The 16828-nt window shown below is 44.3% G+C and overlaps 1 protein-coding gene across 3 annotated transcripts in view; it reads left to right on the forward strand.

Moving 5' to 3' along the window:
• The first annotated feature begins 415 nt into the window (after window positions 1–415).
• The window catches only part of LOC147903914 (sorting nexin 2B-like), a 103357-nt gene continuing 86944 nt past the window's right edge, over window positions 416–16828 (forward strand). For all 3 annotated transcript variants that reach the window (XR_015543973.1, XM_087402039.1, XM_087402032.1), the window contains exons 1-2: window positions 416–1977; window positions 2178–2387. Coding sequence is in view for 2 of the 3 variants with exons in the window: in XM_087402039.1 (XP_087258165.1) it covers window positions 928–1977; window positions 2178–2387 (1260 nt within the window). In the remaining variant the exon portion in view is untranslated. The remainder of the gene's footprint in view (window positions 1978–2177; window positions 2388–16828) is intronic.

The raw sequence follows: 16828 nt of genomic DNA on the forward strand, positions 1-16828 counted from the left end.
GACTAGCACATAAGCTAGCCCATCTATTGTGTCCATGATTTGCTGAAATTTAGCCTCTCTCAACCTGGGCACATGAGGGCTTTTTGGCAAGGTTTTGGCCAAAAAACCTATTGGACGTAGGCTTGATTCATGCAAACGGACTGCAGAGTCAGGTAAGGTCCGGCTAACAGAGAATGAGGCAATCGGATTACATGTGCCCATAACTCTGGAAGGGTCGAGCGAGCAAGCGTCCGACAGATGCAGCTTGCATGTGCCTCTGATACCGAGCGGTAAAGGGTTGCAATCGGAAACCTCTCATGTGCGGGATCTATCTCTTGGGGGTTCAAGAAGAGCGCTCTGCGAGGGGATCAAAATTTACCGGTAAATTCACCTGGGTTTTTGGTGAAGAAGAAACCAGTAGCAGTGCGAGTGCCTTTTGTTGGGCACGGGGTTCTCGCCATCGCCATCGCCATCGCCATCGCCTCCGCCTCGAGCCCTTCCTCCGCAGCGCCCTCGCTTCACAAGCCATCAAGAAGACACTTCGCGTGGGCGCGAATCGAAGCAGATCAGGTGTGAATTCAGACAGATAATCAGCACACATCGTTGAGGAGTCTCACGGAGACAGATTAAGATACCAAGCACAAATTCTCCGAGTGCAACGAGCAAAAGAGGCTCACCGCGAGATCGCAAGGAGATAGAGCGCAGACATACATTTGCTGCACCATCCTCTTTATTGCCCTCGCTTGCTCTACTTCTTCCGTTTTGCATCCTGGCTTGACAATTCGAGCCCTTGGACGAGGAGCTGCAGCCTCTTGGAACGTGATCTAGGCTTTCCCATCCACAATCACACCTTGCAGCTGCTGTTCTAGATGCCGGTTTCCTGAATCTCGGCGACAACAGGTGCCCTTTCTTGTCAATTCGAGCTTACCCTCCCTCTTCGAAACCTTCATGATGATGGGTCCCGAGGACGACGACTCTCAGAAGGCGTACCTCTACTCGTCCTCAGATGCGATGGAAAGCGTCGTTCTTGACCCATCTCCTCATCCATTCTCGTCGAATAGCGATTATCGAAGCACTGTGTCAGGAAGCTTGCCTGTCGAGGAATCCCATCCTCTATCCTCACCTCAACAAGATCCATTCAAAAGCAGTTTCAGAGAATCATTCGCAAACAGTCCGGAGGAAAACGATGCCAGGGAAGATCCACTTGTGGAGCCACCGTCTTACGCTGATGTGATTTTCACTCCCTACGTTGCAGACGCTGTTGGCAATGGGCACTCAAGGGAGTCGGGGAATTCTTTGCCCTGGTCATCTTCGTCATCTTCCTTCTCCGATTATCTAATAATCGCAGTCTCTCAACCGCAAAAAGTGCAAGACACTACCAGCTCCTCGATTGTTCCCGGAAGTAACACTTATGTTACATATCTGATTAGCACTCGCACTAATCTTACTGAATACGGAGGCACAGATTTCAGTGTGCGGAGACGTTTTCGGGACGTGGTCACCCTAGCTGACAGGCTAGCAGAAAGCTACAGGGGTTATTTCATTCCCTGTCGTCCCGACAAGAATGTTGTAGAAAGTCAGGTCATGCAAAAGCAAGAGTTCATTGAACAGAGGAGGATTGCTCTCGAAAAATATCTCTGTAGATTAGCAAACCATCCCATCATCAGGAGGAGTGATGAATTGCGATTATTTCTACAATCTCAGGAAAAGCTGCCTCTGATCCCCACCACTGTTATGGCTTCAAGGCTGTTGGATGGAGCAGTAAATCTTCCACGCCAGCTTTTTGGCGAGGGTAGTATTGTAATCACACCAGAAGATGTTGTGCAACCTGCTAAGGGAGGTAGAGATCTTGTGCGTTTGTTCAAAGAGTTGAGACAGTCGGTCACCATTGACTGGGGAGGAGTCAAGCCACCAGTCAACGAGGAAGACAAAGAATTCATGGACAAAAAAGAACATCTACAGGATTTGGAGCATGACTTGAGTGAGGCGTCACAGCAGGTAAGCAAATGAAAGGTTAATCTGGGCTCGGAAATTTTGAGTTAGGTGCGATGCACTATTGCTTACTCTAGTATTGCAATCAGATTTTGTCCTACTTTAGTGCTCTTTCGAATGTCATGATGCTTTGCCTCTTTTGATGTTGCATAGGAATCTGTCAAGTTCATCAAAGCTCGTGCTAATTTCAAGGTGTTTGCAAACAGGCGGAGGCTTTGGTCAAGGCACAACAAGAAGTTGGTGAAACCATGGGTGAAATTGGTCTAGCGTTCATCAAAATAGCTAAATTTGAGACGGAGGAAGCTATGTTTGATGCTCAAAGGAGCCATGCAGCAGATGCAAAAAGAGTGGCTACAGCAGCTGTAAAAGCAAGCCGATTTTACAGAGAGGCAAATGCACAATCAGTGAAACACTTGGTACTCATTACGCCACTGGCTTTGGTGTGTGTAGTAACAGTTTTCTTTCTTTGGAAATGTGCTCATTTTTTATTCAAATCACATGTCAGACAAGGCAGTCTAGATATCATCAGGGTCTGTACGGCACGTTGGACGTTTAGTTCTTGTGCCTTTTTCCATGTTTGTGTTATTATGTGATCCCCTTGGTTGCCTTGGTGCCACGGAGAGCTAAACCCTTTTACTGTAGGACCGCTGTGTTGTCTACTTAGGCTGGCCCCATTGGCGCGTTTACAGCAAGCAGCTCCTGAACAGTGGTTCTTGTCTATCTTACAGACAATCTTGCCAACTCAAGGGTTTTTATATTTCCCTACTTGGTATAAAATGAGCCATCTAGGTCAATCTAGTAACTAGTCCCTGCTATGCCTAATAGAGTTTATGATGAGTGGTTGTCGTGAGATTGAAACTGCCCTATTTGTTGTGTTGTCAGTGGATGAGATGGAATGCTTTCGGATTCATCTGGATATATGTGTTAGAGAAAAGGGGTTGCTTGCTACAGCCAACCCGTGTAGTGGAATAAAACATTTTGAGATTTCACAGCAAAAACTTCAAATGCCAACTCACTCTCTGTGCTTGTATGTATAGAGAGAGAACACTTGAGATAGAGAGAGGACATGTACAGCCAAACAGTTTCATATATAGATAACAGATCCAAGTACAAAACCTTGTCAAATTTGTATCATCACCTATAACAAACATGACAAAATATGAAGAGGGGAGAGGAGAAGAGTGGAGATGAGGAGAGAGGGCATAGCTAGAGAGCACACCACAAATGACTAACTGTACACTAGATTTAGTTGAAAAAATAGAATATATACAAACCCTTTTAGGGTGAGGGTTAAGGGATCTAACCCTTTCCTTTATAGCACTCTATAAGGTTAGTGCTATGCACATATGATCACGTGATGGTGCTATGCACACATGATCACATGATGTTGAGCGTGACCTCTCAACACCTTCCCTTAAGATCAACATCATGAAGTAGGCCTTCCCTCAAGATGATGATTCTGGGGAATCGAAGCAGGACATTACATTCCATCACATCCCTTTAATGGGAATGTCCTTTCTTTGCGTCAAACTAAGAGCTAGTTGGTGTTTCTCGAATAGCTCTTTACCGAGTGGTTTGGTAAAGATGTATGCAACATTCTCTTTGTTATCACAATGCTACAGTGTGATGTCACCAAGTAACACTCTTTCTCTGATGAAGTGCTCTCTGACATCAATGTGCTTTGTCCTGGAGTGATATATTGGATTTTTGGCCAATGCTTGAGCCGATTGATTATCACAGTATATTGTTGTTGGCTTTGACTCACCAAAGTAATCTGTTTCTGACAATAGTCTTTTGAGCCATATAGCCTCACATGCACCTGTAGTGAGTGCCCTATATTCTGCTTTAGTCGAAGATAAAGAAACAGTTAGCTGTTTGTTTGACAACCATGATATAGCACCTTGACCAAGGAAAAATGCATATCCCTGTGTCGATCTCGTGGTCTCATGATCTCCGGCATAGTCACTGTCACAGTATCCATGCAACCGTGGATGACTTCCTCTATATTCTATCCCAAATTGTCTTGTACCTCTGATGTATCTCAAGACTCTTTTGGCTGCATTCCAGTGAGACTGCTTTGGATTTGCCATAAACTGTGCTAGTGAGCTTACTGCATAACAAATATCTGGTGTGTGATTGTCAGATATATAAGAGATCTGATGAGTTGTCTGTAGTATCTGTCATTGTTTGTAGGCTTTTCTGAAACTTTAGTAAGTTTCAAACTCTGTTCCATGGGAGTGGCTGCAATCTTGCAATCTGTCATATGAAACTTTTTCAGGAGACTGTCAACATACTTGAGCTGACTCATGAATGTGCTATCTGAATCTCTCCAGAACTCAATTCCAAGACAATAGTGCATAAGTCCAAGATCTTTCATGTCGAACTTTGCAGATAAGTCTTGTTTCAATTTTCTGATGAAGCTATCCTTGCTTCCTGTCACAATCAGATCATCTACGTACAAAAGTGCAATAGTAATGTCTTCCCCTTGAACTTTGTAGTAGAGAGTATGATCTGCATTGGACTTCATGTATCCCAAATCAGCAAAATACTTGTCAATTCTACTGTACCAACTTCTGGGTGCTTGCTTTAAGCTGTAGAGACTTTTCTTGAGATGGCAAACCTTATTGTCCTTTCCTGGTTCAACATAACCTGCTGGTTGTTGCATGTAGACTTCCTCGTCTAGATAACCATTGAGAAATGCATTCTTGACATCGAGCTGATACACATTTGATTTGCTGAGTGTTGCTAGTGATATCAAGAACCGTATGGAATTCATCTTTGCTACTGGAGCATAAGTCTCATCATAGTCCTCACCATATTGTTGAGCAAATCCTTTTGCAACTAGTCTGATTTTGTATCTTTGAATGCTGCCATCTGGATTGTGCTTCACTTTGTATACCCATTTGTTTACTATGGCCTTCTTTCCTGGTGGAAGGTCGCATAATTCCCAAGTGTTATTTTTATACAAAGCATCCATTTCTTCATTCATAGCAGTTTGCCATTTTGGCTTGTCTACTGCATCTTCGAAGTACACTGGCTCTTCTGTAGCCATGATGGTAGTCATAAGAGCATAGTTGGTGGTTTCCACCTGAATTGCTTTGTCTTTTGGAGCATATGTCAATCTGGTTGGAGGTCTGCTTTCCGTAGTAGACCGTCTGAGCTGCTGTGGCTCTGCTTGGGGTGTTGCTGGCAATTCTTGCTCGTCTTCATCAACCTGTTCTGTAGATGATTGTGAAGTCGATGCTTCTATCTCCTATGTAGGTGAGGTTTTCCATTCTGATTCCTCATCAAAGATTACATCTCTGGAGATAATGACTTTGCGGTTGATGGGATCATACAATTTTTATGCTTTGCTTTCTTCACTGTAGCCAACCATGATGCATTTGCGTGACTTGGCATCTGATTTCCTGCGATGATCATCATGTGTGTGGGCATATGTGACACATCCCAGCACTCCTGAAACCCCTGATCTGCAAAACAACCACACACCATGTGAGATCTGAGCAGGCTGCTCACCACCCAACCATGACATCTACGGGATGTGATCCTGAATCAGGAGATGTCCCCTCCGAGTCACGAGCTGAGCTACTGGCACGAACTCCCAATCAGATCCAAACCAGCCTGGTGTCCCATACCACCAGGTGGCGCTGTGAAGCCTTGGATCTGCCACTGGGCCTTGGGCTACGCTAAGATGCAAGCGCGCGTCCGCGACTCAATCCAGGATCAGACCTAGCACCTGGGAACGAAACTTGCTCCCATCGGTTCACTGAGAACTGAACCCCCTGGGCCCCTTTTATAGACTCGGCGGGCCCCGAGCGCCAAAAATAGCGAAGACCTATAAATAGTCCGTACCCTTGCCACTCAACCCGAGAATCAAGCCTGCATAGCTCTAAGCCTCCCCAGGCTAACCTGAGCTAGTCTTGTGTACCTAGTACACGTCAGATACCAATCTGTGCACATGACATACTCCCCCTCCTCTAAGAACTCACTCTTGAGTTCGCTAAAAAACCCGGAAATGTTCTTTGGAGGTTTTGTAATGTCTCCCATGTTGCATCCTCCTCAACACGATCCTTCCACTTGATCTTGTATTCCGTGATAGTACGATTACGAATCTGTCTTTCATGAAATTCAAGAATACACTTAGGTTCGTGAGGAATAAAAGTCAAATCTGTAACTTCTATAATCTCATGAGGAGAAACAAGTTGATCATCTGCACCCAAGACTTCCTTCAGTCTACTAACATGAAAGACTGGATGTACTTTAACATCAGGAGGCAATTCTAGTTGGATATGCAATTGGTCTAATTCTTTTAATGACCTTGAATGGGCCACAATATCTGGGGGATAATTTCGGAACCAAACCAGTACTTAGGCTCTTGGATTTCTTAGGAATTCGCAAATATACCATCGTTCCTTCAGAGAACTCTCTAGGTGAACGATGTCTATTAGCATAAAATCTGTCGCGATCTTGGGCACTTCTAATAGACTCCTTGGCAAACTGCAACATTTCTTGCATGTCTTGCAAGAAGTTCTTAGCAGCATCATTCTAAATTCCTTTTAACCCAACCATAAGTGGTGACTTAGGTTGAAACCCGTACATAAGCATAAAAGGATTGTAACCAGTACTAGAATGCTTTGCACTGTTGTAAGCAAATTCTATCATAGGTAGATAATCTTCCCATGAAGACTGTCTCTTAGATACATATGCCCGAAGCATGTCTTCAACCAACTGGTTGACCTTCTCTGTACTGCCATCGGATTGTGCATGATCCGAGGAACTCATACTTAGAGTAGTTTCCAATTTCTCAAATACAAGTGTCCAAAAGTTACTTGTAAACTTTGAGTCCCTGTCACTGACTATGTCAGATGGCAAACCATACAACTTAAACAAGTGGTCCACAAACTCGTGAGCCAACTGAACAGCTGAAATAGTTGTTCTAGTAGGTAGGAATCTAGCCATTTTTGTCAGACGGTCGACTATGACCCAAATGGAGTCATGACCCTTGCGCGTTCGAGGCAAACCAGTAACAAAATCCATGGAAATACTTTCCCATTTATTACCTGGAATCTGTAATGGCTGTAGTAAGCCCGCGCTTCGAAGGCGTTCTGCCTTAGTAACCTGACAAACCCGGCAACCTACTACATAGTTCTCAATAAATGCACGCATCTTAGGCCAATAAAAGGTATGCTTCACAAGAGATAGAGTCCTATGTATACCTAGATGTCCAGCACTAGGAGCATCATGACACTCCCAGAGAATCTTGGATTTAAGGTCCAAAACATCGGGCACACAAATCTTTTCATTCCGGAACAGCAAGCCGTTCCTAATCATCCACTGATCTCCCGCCGCCTGTACCGTAGGTGGCACAATCCCTGAGTCCTGGTCAACCATGGAGCTCCCATCCTGGACTCTCTGCCAATAAGAACTGAAATGACTATCAGTTGCGTATAGCCCTCTCAAGGATTGAAATAGGTCTGAGGATATTTCCGTAAATGACAAAGCATTTACAAACTTAACTCGACTTAAGGCATCCGCCACACTATTCAACGAACCCTTACGATAACGTATTTCAAAATCAAAATCCTGCATTAATTCTACCCATCGAGCTTTCCTTCCCCTCAATTCTGATCCATCACACACATACTTAATTGACTGATGATCAGTCAATACAAGGAACTTTGAACCATACAAGTAGTGTCTCCAAACCTTAAGAGCATACACTACAGCATAAAGTTCCTTCTCGAGTGTGGGCCAACGATATTGAGTGTCGTCTAGCTTCTTACTCTCGAAAGCTACAGGTCTGCCCTCTTGGAAAAGAGCTGCCCCAATCACATAATCACTCGCATCGGCCTCTAAAACATAAGGCCGGGTAGGATCGGGTAATGCAAGAACGGGTGCTTCTTTAATAGAAAGTTTCAAGGTTTCAAAAGCCTTGTTCATTGCATCATTCCAAGGGATCGACTGAGTAGACCTGCGTCCATGACCTTTCAATATGTTTGTCAGGGGTGCCGTGATATGAGAATAATCACGCACATACTTCCGAAGAAATACCGTAAATCCTAGGAAAGAACGAAGTTGTTTCACAGTCTGAGGAATAGGCCATTCTAAAACAAAAAGCGGGGAGCTGAATAGCCCGTTTTTCTTTTAGTTTCAAAAGAGAGTTTGTTTGAGTATACTTGTGCTTTCTAAGTTAGAAATGTATTTTTGCCTCTTTGCAGAAACGAGACATAAGTGTAAAGTGCCTTTTAACTTTTTATGTTTTAAATAAGAGAGAGAGAGAGAGAGAGAGAGAGAGAGAGAGAGAGAGAGAGAGAGAGAGAGATTCTAGTTTTTTGGAAGTTTTTGTTTCTTGACTTGCTTGTTTATTTTTGCTTAAGTCACCTGCTTCGTTTCTTCTTTATTTCTTGTTTTCATTCTCTTTTGTTTATTTGACGTATTTTAGCAAGCACTGGGTTTGCCCAAGAGACTCCGCGGGTCTTTAGAAACCTAGTATAGCTGCTTATGCTTGGGCACTGATGACGACATAAGTGTTGCTTTGCTTGCTAAGTATGTCTTCCTTTTGCTTTTCATAAAAGTTTTTGTTTACCTCTTTTTTCTTCTCTTTCATTTTCTCTTTTATTTTCTTTGTAGATTTTTGATCTTTAGAACAACAAAAAATTCTAAATTTGTATGATTGGACTTATTCTAGTCTTACAAAGGTATATATAACATTCTAAAACCTTCTGGATACGATCCAGATTAATGCTAATACCTTTAGAAGAAATCTTGTGTCCTAAGTAAATGATCTCCTTCATAAAGAAGTCACATTTACTCATCTTGGCATAGAGCTTATGCTGTCTTAGAATAACTATCAGTGTACCACCTTATAGAATGAGCCAGGTAGAGGAAGATGAGTTAGCTTTACAGCTTCAGGATTACCTGAATATGGGCGATATCTGCCCAAGTAAATCACCTTGGGGTGCACCTGTCCTCTTAAGAAAGAAGAAAGATTCTTCCTGGAGAATGTGTATAGATTATAAACGATTAAATAAAGTGACAATTTAGAATCGTTACCCTCTACCTCGTTCTGATGATTTGATAGACCGTTTGGCCGGAGCGAAGTATTTCACTAAGATTGTTTTGCGTACGGGTTATCACCAAATCCGTATCTATGCTAAACACATAGATAGGACCGCATTCCGAACTAGGTATGGTCATTACGAGTTTCTCGTATTACCTTTTGGTTTGACCAATGCTTTTCGCTACTTTTCAGCAGATGATGAACGATTTGTTCAGGGATTTTATGGGCAAATTTGGTATAGCGTTCTTAGATGACATCTTGGTATATAGTCGAACACTTGAGGATCACATAGGACACTCTGGGACTAAGTCTATACGATGATCTACTGCCCGTTTTGGAGGTAAACCTTCCGGCAGTTGAGCAGGGAATACATCCTTAAAACTATCTAGCAACATTCTCAATTTCCGGTGTTCAAACACACTTAAGTCATTCTTGTTAATTACAGAAACAACAAATGAAGAAAGCGGAATCAAAACACACTGATAGACATCATAATGAGAAGTGTTTAATATATTCCGAAGCTGCATCGCAGATACAATAGGTCCCTGAGAAGAGGGAACTTTATCACACTGAATACAAAATTGGGTGTTCTTATCTACAAAAGAAAGTGTATGCTCCGTCCATCCGATCTGAATATTGTGGGTTTTAAACCACTCTATTCCGATCAACAAGTCTACATGCTCCAGATGCATAACATAACATGTAAGAGCTCCCGTGTAGGCTTGAATCCGGATAGGAAGCGCTTCAACCTTGCGATCCCAAAATTGCTTCCCCGCTGGAAGCTGCACCTCATAGGTATGGTCGCTAGGTACTGTGGACAGCCCCATCTTTTGCACAAATTTGTAATTAACAAGGTTGTGAGAGCTGCCCGGATCAAAGAGAATGTGAACCTGTTGGTCCATAACTTCTCCATAAACTCGGAAAAGATCATGGGAACCAAACAACGAAGTATTGAAAGTGCAATTACAAGAAAGTGGGCAGGTAATGACATTTACAGAAATACCTGTCATCGAGACTTGGTTCGCTCCCTTGGCTTTGGTACCAGTACCCGCCTGGAGCTTCGGTCCAAGCACCAACTTTTGGTTCTTGCGCTTTGGACACTCATTCTTGGTGTGGCCCCGCTCCTCGCAATAGAAGCATCGTTCTTCTTTCTTGAGCCTTAAAGTACGAAGGAAACGGGCTTTACCATTCTTTGCTGGAGTCAAGTTTTTCTTGGAGGCGTTGTCCGTAGACTTCGTCTCCCCAGTACCAGTCGTATGCTGAAAGAACTTGCGTTTGTTCTTTCCACTCGTGTCGGAAACTGTAGTTGCCTTGGCACCGGCCATGGTATCATCATATATGCGCGCATAATTCATGGCCTCCTGCAACGTTGTGCATTTGTTGTTCTTTATCTGCAACTTGTATGAATCTGGCAAACCATCCACGAAGAAACCTAACAAGGTCACTGGATCCATCTTAGTGGCCCTGGTTTGCAGATCCCGAAATCTTTGAAGATAAACTTTAAAGGTCAAGTTTAACTTTGACATATCGAGGGCTTTAAGCTTGCCAACGATATCGTAATCATCCTCCTTCTTCAAGAACTCCTTCGTGAAGACCCCTTCAAAATCTGTCCATGTATCGGGCTTAGGCAAGAGTTCCTTCCACCATAGCAACGCTTTACCTGACATGAAACCCGCTGCAAGCTGGATCTTCTACTCATCTGGGTATGGGTGGAACTGAAAGTGTATCTGCCACTTGTGTAACCAAGTGTCAACTACCTCTTTCGTTCTAGACTTTTGATCTCCTGGGAAAGGGTCTGGAGTTATATTCGGGCCTAGCACTGAAGCCATGGCATCCACATGCGTGAGTGCCTGCACAGTGCTAGCCAGAAGGGTGAGAGTTGCTTGAATCCCCTGGAGTTGCTGTGTCAACCCCGTTTGATTTGCATTAACCTGCTCGAATTTTCCATCCAGAGGAGTCGTAAATTCAATGAAGGCCTTTTTTGTTATCAGGTCATCATAGAGACCGTGATCCTCCTCTCCCACAGGAGTGTAATCCAAATCCTGCTCTCCCATGGTGAACTCGGGATTTGCCGCGAACCAGACATAACTGAAATCTGATTTGAATACAGACTGAGAGAAATAACTGACTGAACCGAAGCGAAAAGGAGAATGGGGCAGAGGAAAACCGTTCCAAGAGATGCTCCCATCGGTTCACTGAGAACTGAACCCCCTGCGCCTCTTTTATAGACTCGGGTCCTGAGCGCAAAAAATAGCGAAGACCTATAAATAGTCCGTACCCTTGCCACTCAACCCGAGAATCAAGCCTGCCTAGCTCTAAGCCTCCCCAGGCTAACCTGAGCTAGTCTTGTGTACCTAGTACACGTCAGATACCAATCCGTGCACATGACAATATGCTATGCAACCAAATATGCGGAGATGCCCAATGCGTGGCTTGTGTCCAGTGAATGCTTCATAAGGAGTCATATCCTGTATCGGTTTGGTAGGAAGCCGATTAAGCAAGTAGTTAGCTGTAGCTATTGCTTCTGCCCAATATTGATTTGGAAGATGCTTTTCACTAAGCATTGCTCTAGCATTGTCTGCTAAAGTCCCATTCTTCCTTTCAGCTCGTGCATTCTGCTGAGGAGTATCTGCACATGTGAATTGTCTTCGTATGCCATGATTTCTGCAAAAGTTCATGAATGCTGAAGACATATATTCACCTCCTCTATCTGATCTCATGACCTTGATCTTTCTGCCTGTTTGGCTTTCTACCATGACTTTGAATTCTTGAAATCTTGAAAACACTTCAGATTTCTCTTTCAGAAAGTAGACCCAACAATATTTGCTGTAGTCGTCGATGAAAGTTTAGTAATAAAGTGAACCATTGATGCTGCGGGTCTGGGCATAACCCCATACATCTGTATGTATCAAATTAAGAATACCTTGTGCACGAGAGGTACTTTTGACAAAGTTGGTTCGCTTTTGTTTGCCGAAGCAGCATGCTTCGCAAACCTTTCTAAGAAACTGTAGCTTCGGAATCCTTATTGCCATATTCTGATTCCTGAGATCTAACAAGTACTTGAAATTGACATGACCATATCTCTTGTGCCATTTTGCAGATAGTGGCATTTGTTGTGGTTGAGTTGACATGGCATGCTTATCTGGTTTGTACTGTAGCTAGCATTCTGTATAAGCGTCCTTCCTTGACACCTTTTGCTACTAGGTGACATCTTTTGGATTTGTCTCTGATAGTGCATTCATCACCGTCGAAGATGACTTTGTAATTGTGTTCCGTCATTTGACCTACTGACAAAAGGTTCTTGCTGAGCTTCGGAATATAGAGCACATCTTTGGCTAATCCTTTTGTATCAGTGAAATTGTTCAAAGGGATAACACTTGTCCCTTGAACTGGATTCGGTGTATTGTCTGCTATGTAGATGACATTTTTTTGACCTTCTAATGGCTTCATTTCTGTGAACCATTCCTGATGATTTGTCATATGAGATGATGCACCGCTGTCAATGTAGCAAGGATCCTGTTCCACTTGGTTGACTTGATAACTGAAATCTTCTTTGGGATTGAAATCAGTGTCTAGGTACACTGTATCAGTCTGATGCAATTTCTCGCTTGCAAGAAACATATTTCCATGTTCATTTGCAAAATGACTGTGACTAGAATGTCCACCACGATGATTTTCTCTGCCTCGGGAATTTCCTCGATTATCGCTGGATTGACTGCCTTGGTCGCACGGCAATCTCTTTCATAGTGTCCAAACTTGTAACAGTAGTTGCACTAAATGTTTGACACATTGGTGGATGCATTCCCTCGTCCTTGGAATCTTCCTCGGTTGGAATGATTTCCTCTTTGTTGATTTTGATGTTGCTGAGGATGATGCTGATGTTGACTTTGATTTTGTTGCTGATGATGACCACTTTTCTGGTATGATCTACCTCTGCCTCTTCCTTTGCCTCTGCTTCTGTCTGAAGCTGTGAATGCCTGATCATTAGAATGACCTTTACGTGCTTGAATGGCTTGAGTCCTGAGTTCTTCACCAAGTAGGACTGACTGAATTTCTTCCAGTGTCGGAATTTGCCGTTGGATGGCAATACTCTGGACTAGATTCTCATATCCTTCTCCTAGTCCATTCAGAATTACTTGAACCATTTCTGCGGGGTTCATAGTCTCTCGTGCTGCTGCAAGTTGATTGTTGTAGTCTTTGATGCGGAGTACATAAGCATGACCGGTTCCACTGCTGTTGCAGAAACTCTGGTTGATCTGGTTTCTCAGGGTGAGAATCCTGGATGTGTTCTTGGACTTGTAGAGAGCTGCGAACATATCCCATGCTTTTTTTGATGTCTTGACTGTGTTGAGCTGTCCTAGCATGACATCTTGTACATTCTGCTTGATCAGGTGATAGGCATACTTGTCTTTCTTATCCCATTCTGCTTGAGCTCGGGCAATGGTAGGATCTGCTATTGGTGCGAAAACTGTTTGTGTAGATGTAGATCCCGATGTAGATTCCGTTGCTGGTGCTATGACAACAGATGGAGTAGAGCTATTGGTGGCTGGATCGTCCAATGGTCTAGGTGTAGATCCATCGACGTACTCCCATTTGTCATGAAGCACAAGAATGGTCTCCATTCGGTATTTCCATGTACTGTAATTGGAGTTGTCTAACTTAGTAGATGCCTCCAGATTGAGGTTGCTAGTCGACATGGTGCAAGAAATGTACTCAAAAGTGTCGTGAAAATCTCTGTATGAATCAACTGCAAATACACTGTCTATGCCAAGTGAAATCTCTGTACCGTTGGTGAAGATAGAACTGCAGTATATAAAATCTGATTTGTATTACAAGGCTTGTGGCAATGATGTCGGGAATAGCCAAGAGGCTTTACAAGGCTAAAATGATGTGCACGATGCCGTGAGATAGCTGAATAGGCTTTACAATGGTGGCATGTGTGTGTGAAATCAAATGCTATCTGCCCACTGAATCAATTTGCAATGTCTCTGAACTCTGAAGTCTGCTTATTGAACCGATGAACGTAAGGTTTCAGGTAATGTAATGATGTGAAACCGTATGTGAGCGTATGGACTGACTTCAAGTAGGTACTAGTCGGGAATTTTGGGCATGGCTTAGATTGGCAACTTGGGGAAATTCAAAGCGTCCTCTCTATGGCGATCTTGTCTACTCTGATCTAGATCTAAACCAACCGTTGATCGATGAAAGAACAGCAAATAATTCCTTTTCTTTTGTTCTTTTTAAGTGCTGGGTCAGATGCGTCGATGTAGAGGCAAATGTTAGTGAAGGAAGTGGTTTTGTTGGCGAGGCTCAAATGTGAGTGTAACTTGCGTCGAAATGTGCGCGTGATGTGACGAGCGCGTAGAGCACGGAAAAACGAGTGACTTGATCTAGGTGGAGGGGCAAAAGGAGTGCAAATGTGCTCAATGATGATGTGTCACTGTGAGTCACATGTAGTGATGATGTGGCACTGTGCCTAGCAAGAGGTGCCAGTGAGTGGTCACATGAAGTGACTGTGAAGCACTGTGTGTGCCTGCAGAGGTCAGTGCTGATTGGACAGTTGAGGTGGCACAGATGATGATGTCAGTAGATGACATGGTTGGATGATGTGGCCTGATGACGTGGCACTGATGACGTGTCAGTTGAGTTGGGCTGTTGACGTGGCAGTGTGGCAGATAGGATGATAAGGTAATGACGTGGCAGTCAATTGCCACGTGTCAGGATAATGTGGTGATGTGGTGCGCTGAGTGATGGCGATGACGTGGCAGACCTTATCTGCCACGTGGCAGACTATGGTCCGAGTCTACGGGTGGCCGGAATCTTGTTGAAGATTCAATGAAATCTTGGAGATTCTGTTTGCTACGGATTTTCGTCACTGAGACAGACGTGAGCGATGGCTTATGGAGGCGGAGCTCGTCATCCACGTTCTATTTTGGGAGCTTGCAGGAGCCACGTTCGGTTCCAGTCAAATGAGTTGTAGGAGCTGCTGGAGCTCTAGAAGCATCGTTGGCGGTCGTTAGGTGTTGCAGGGCGCTGTAGCAGCAGCTTGCAGATTTGTGGAGATTGTGAAGCATAGTCCATCTGGGTGGCTGAGTTTGCGTTGGCTAGAGAGAGATGCAGTGGTTCCGTCGGTGTCGATGGATCCAATAGTGCACCATTGAACGCGTTGGAGCTTGGGAGCGCTGGCTGGTGCTACAGCCCGGAGGGAAGAGGCTCGTCGCTGTGGGCTTTGGAGGGTTGTAGCTTTGGAGGCACTGTTTGATGCTGTGTCGATGGAGCGTGAAGTTATGGAGGTCGGGGGGGTGCACTATTTGCTGGAGCAGGCCCGTTGGCTCTGGTAGGCTTGAAAGAGATAGCGGTTGGCGGTGGCTGGCTTGAGAGGCTTGGAGCCTTGGCGTTGACGAAGATACAGTTTGGTGGAAGGTGTCGTGCTAGAGAGCCCGTTGCTGCAGTTTTGTTGGAGCCGTGAGTGCTGGCTTTGAGAGTGCGGGCTTGCACCTTTGGAGCTGAGTAGGTAGGTCGTTGCAATTGAACTGCTGCTACTTGGAGCTCTTAACCGAGCTGCTCTTAGACCTTACAGAATTCCCAATACCTTAAGGAATGCACAGAGAATGTCACAGGAAATCAGAGAACAGAGTCTCTTTCTCATTGAACACTCAAGGAAACCAACGAATCTTCTCAACACCATATCTTGAGCTCTAGATATCAGATCTGGAAGCTTTCTAAAGCAAAATGAAGGTGGAGAAGAGCTCTACGATGAGAGCTAAAGATGCCAAGGTCTTGGACTCTCTCTCGACGAAAATCTATCTAAATCTCTCTCTTCAGAAGAGAAGAACTCTCACTCTCATGGAAGAATGAACGGAATAGAGAGTCGAATGAATCTCTCAATGAAACTCTCGCAAAATGAATGGACGGAAATTCCTCTCAAATGGACAGAAATTTCTCTCAACGGAAGTGAAGGGAAGGATCTCACAATCACTCAAGAGAACTCTCAATCTCACAATCTCTCTCACGTTCTCAAGAATCGCAATGCCTCAGCGGAAGGCAAGGGAGCTCTGATACCATGACAAAATATGAAGAGGGAAGAGGAGAAGAGTGGAGATGAGGAGAGAGGGCATAGCTAGAGAGCACACCACAAATGACTAACTGTACACTAGATTTAGTTGAAAAAATAGAATATATACAAACCCTTTTAGGGTTAGGGTTAGGGGATCTAACCCTTTCCTTTATAGCACTCTATAAGGTTAGTGCTATGCACATATGATCACATGATGGTGCTATGCACACATGATCACATGATGTTGAGTGTGAACTCTCAACAAAACAATCTCTGAGATAGGCACCAACCTCAGATTCTGTTTGCTCCTCCTACTGTGTTAGAATTCTCTCCTGGATCTCCATCAGACTTCAGTGACTGCCCTAGGTGAGTCTGCTGCTGATCTTCCTGTGGATCCTCCTGTGCACCACAGTATGGCTCTTGTATGGCATGTAGATCTGCCTCTGTTGCAAAAGCTCCTGAAAAATGACAGGTGATGTGCTCACAATGGGCCGCCCAACCCCTGGATCCTCCGACCTGATCTGCATCTGGCTGATCAGGCGTGGCCCTGTACTGACATGTTCTGACCCCCCTTTGCATGTCCCTCACTGCACTGTGCTGTCTGCTGCTGTAGGCGACTGCTTTCTGCAGTCTGCTATAGGTCCTGGCCCACTTTCCCATGTGGTAGCCAGCCATTGGCCAGCCTCTTCTGCAGGTCTTCTCACCTGTCTTCAGCACTGCCGACTGGCAGTCAGCCCTTT

Source organism: Dipteris shenzhenensis, chromosome 3 (genome assembly GCF_047967505.1).
Source record: "Dipteris shenzhenensis isolate YYH24624 ecotype China chromosome 3, Dip_SZ_1.0, whole genome shotgun sequence".
NCBI lineage: Eukaryota > Viridiplantae > Streptophyta > Polypodiopsida > Gleicheniales > Dipteridaceae > Dipteris > Dipteris shenzhenensis.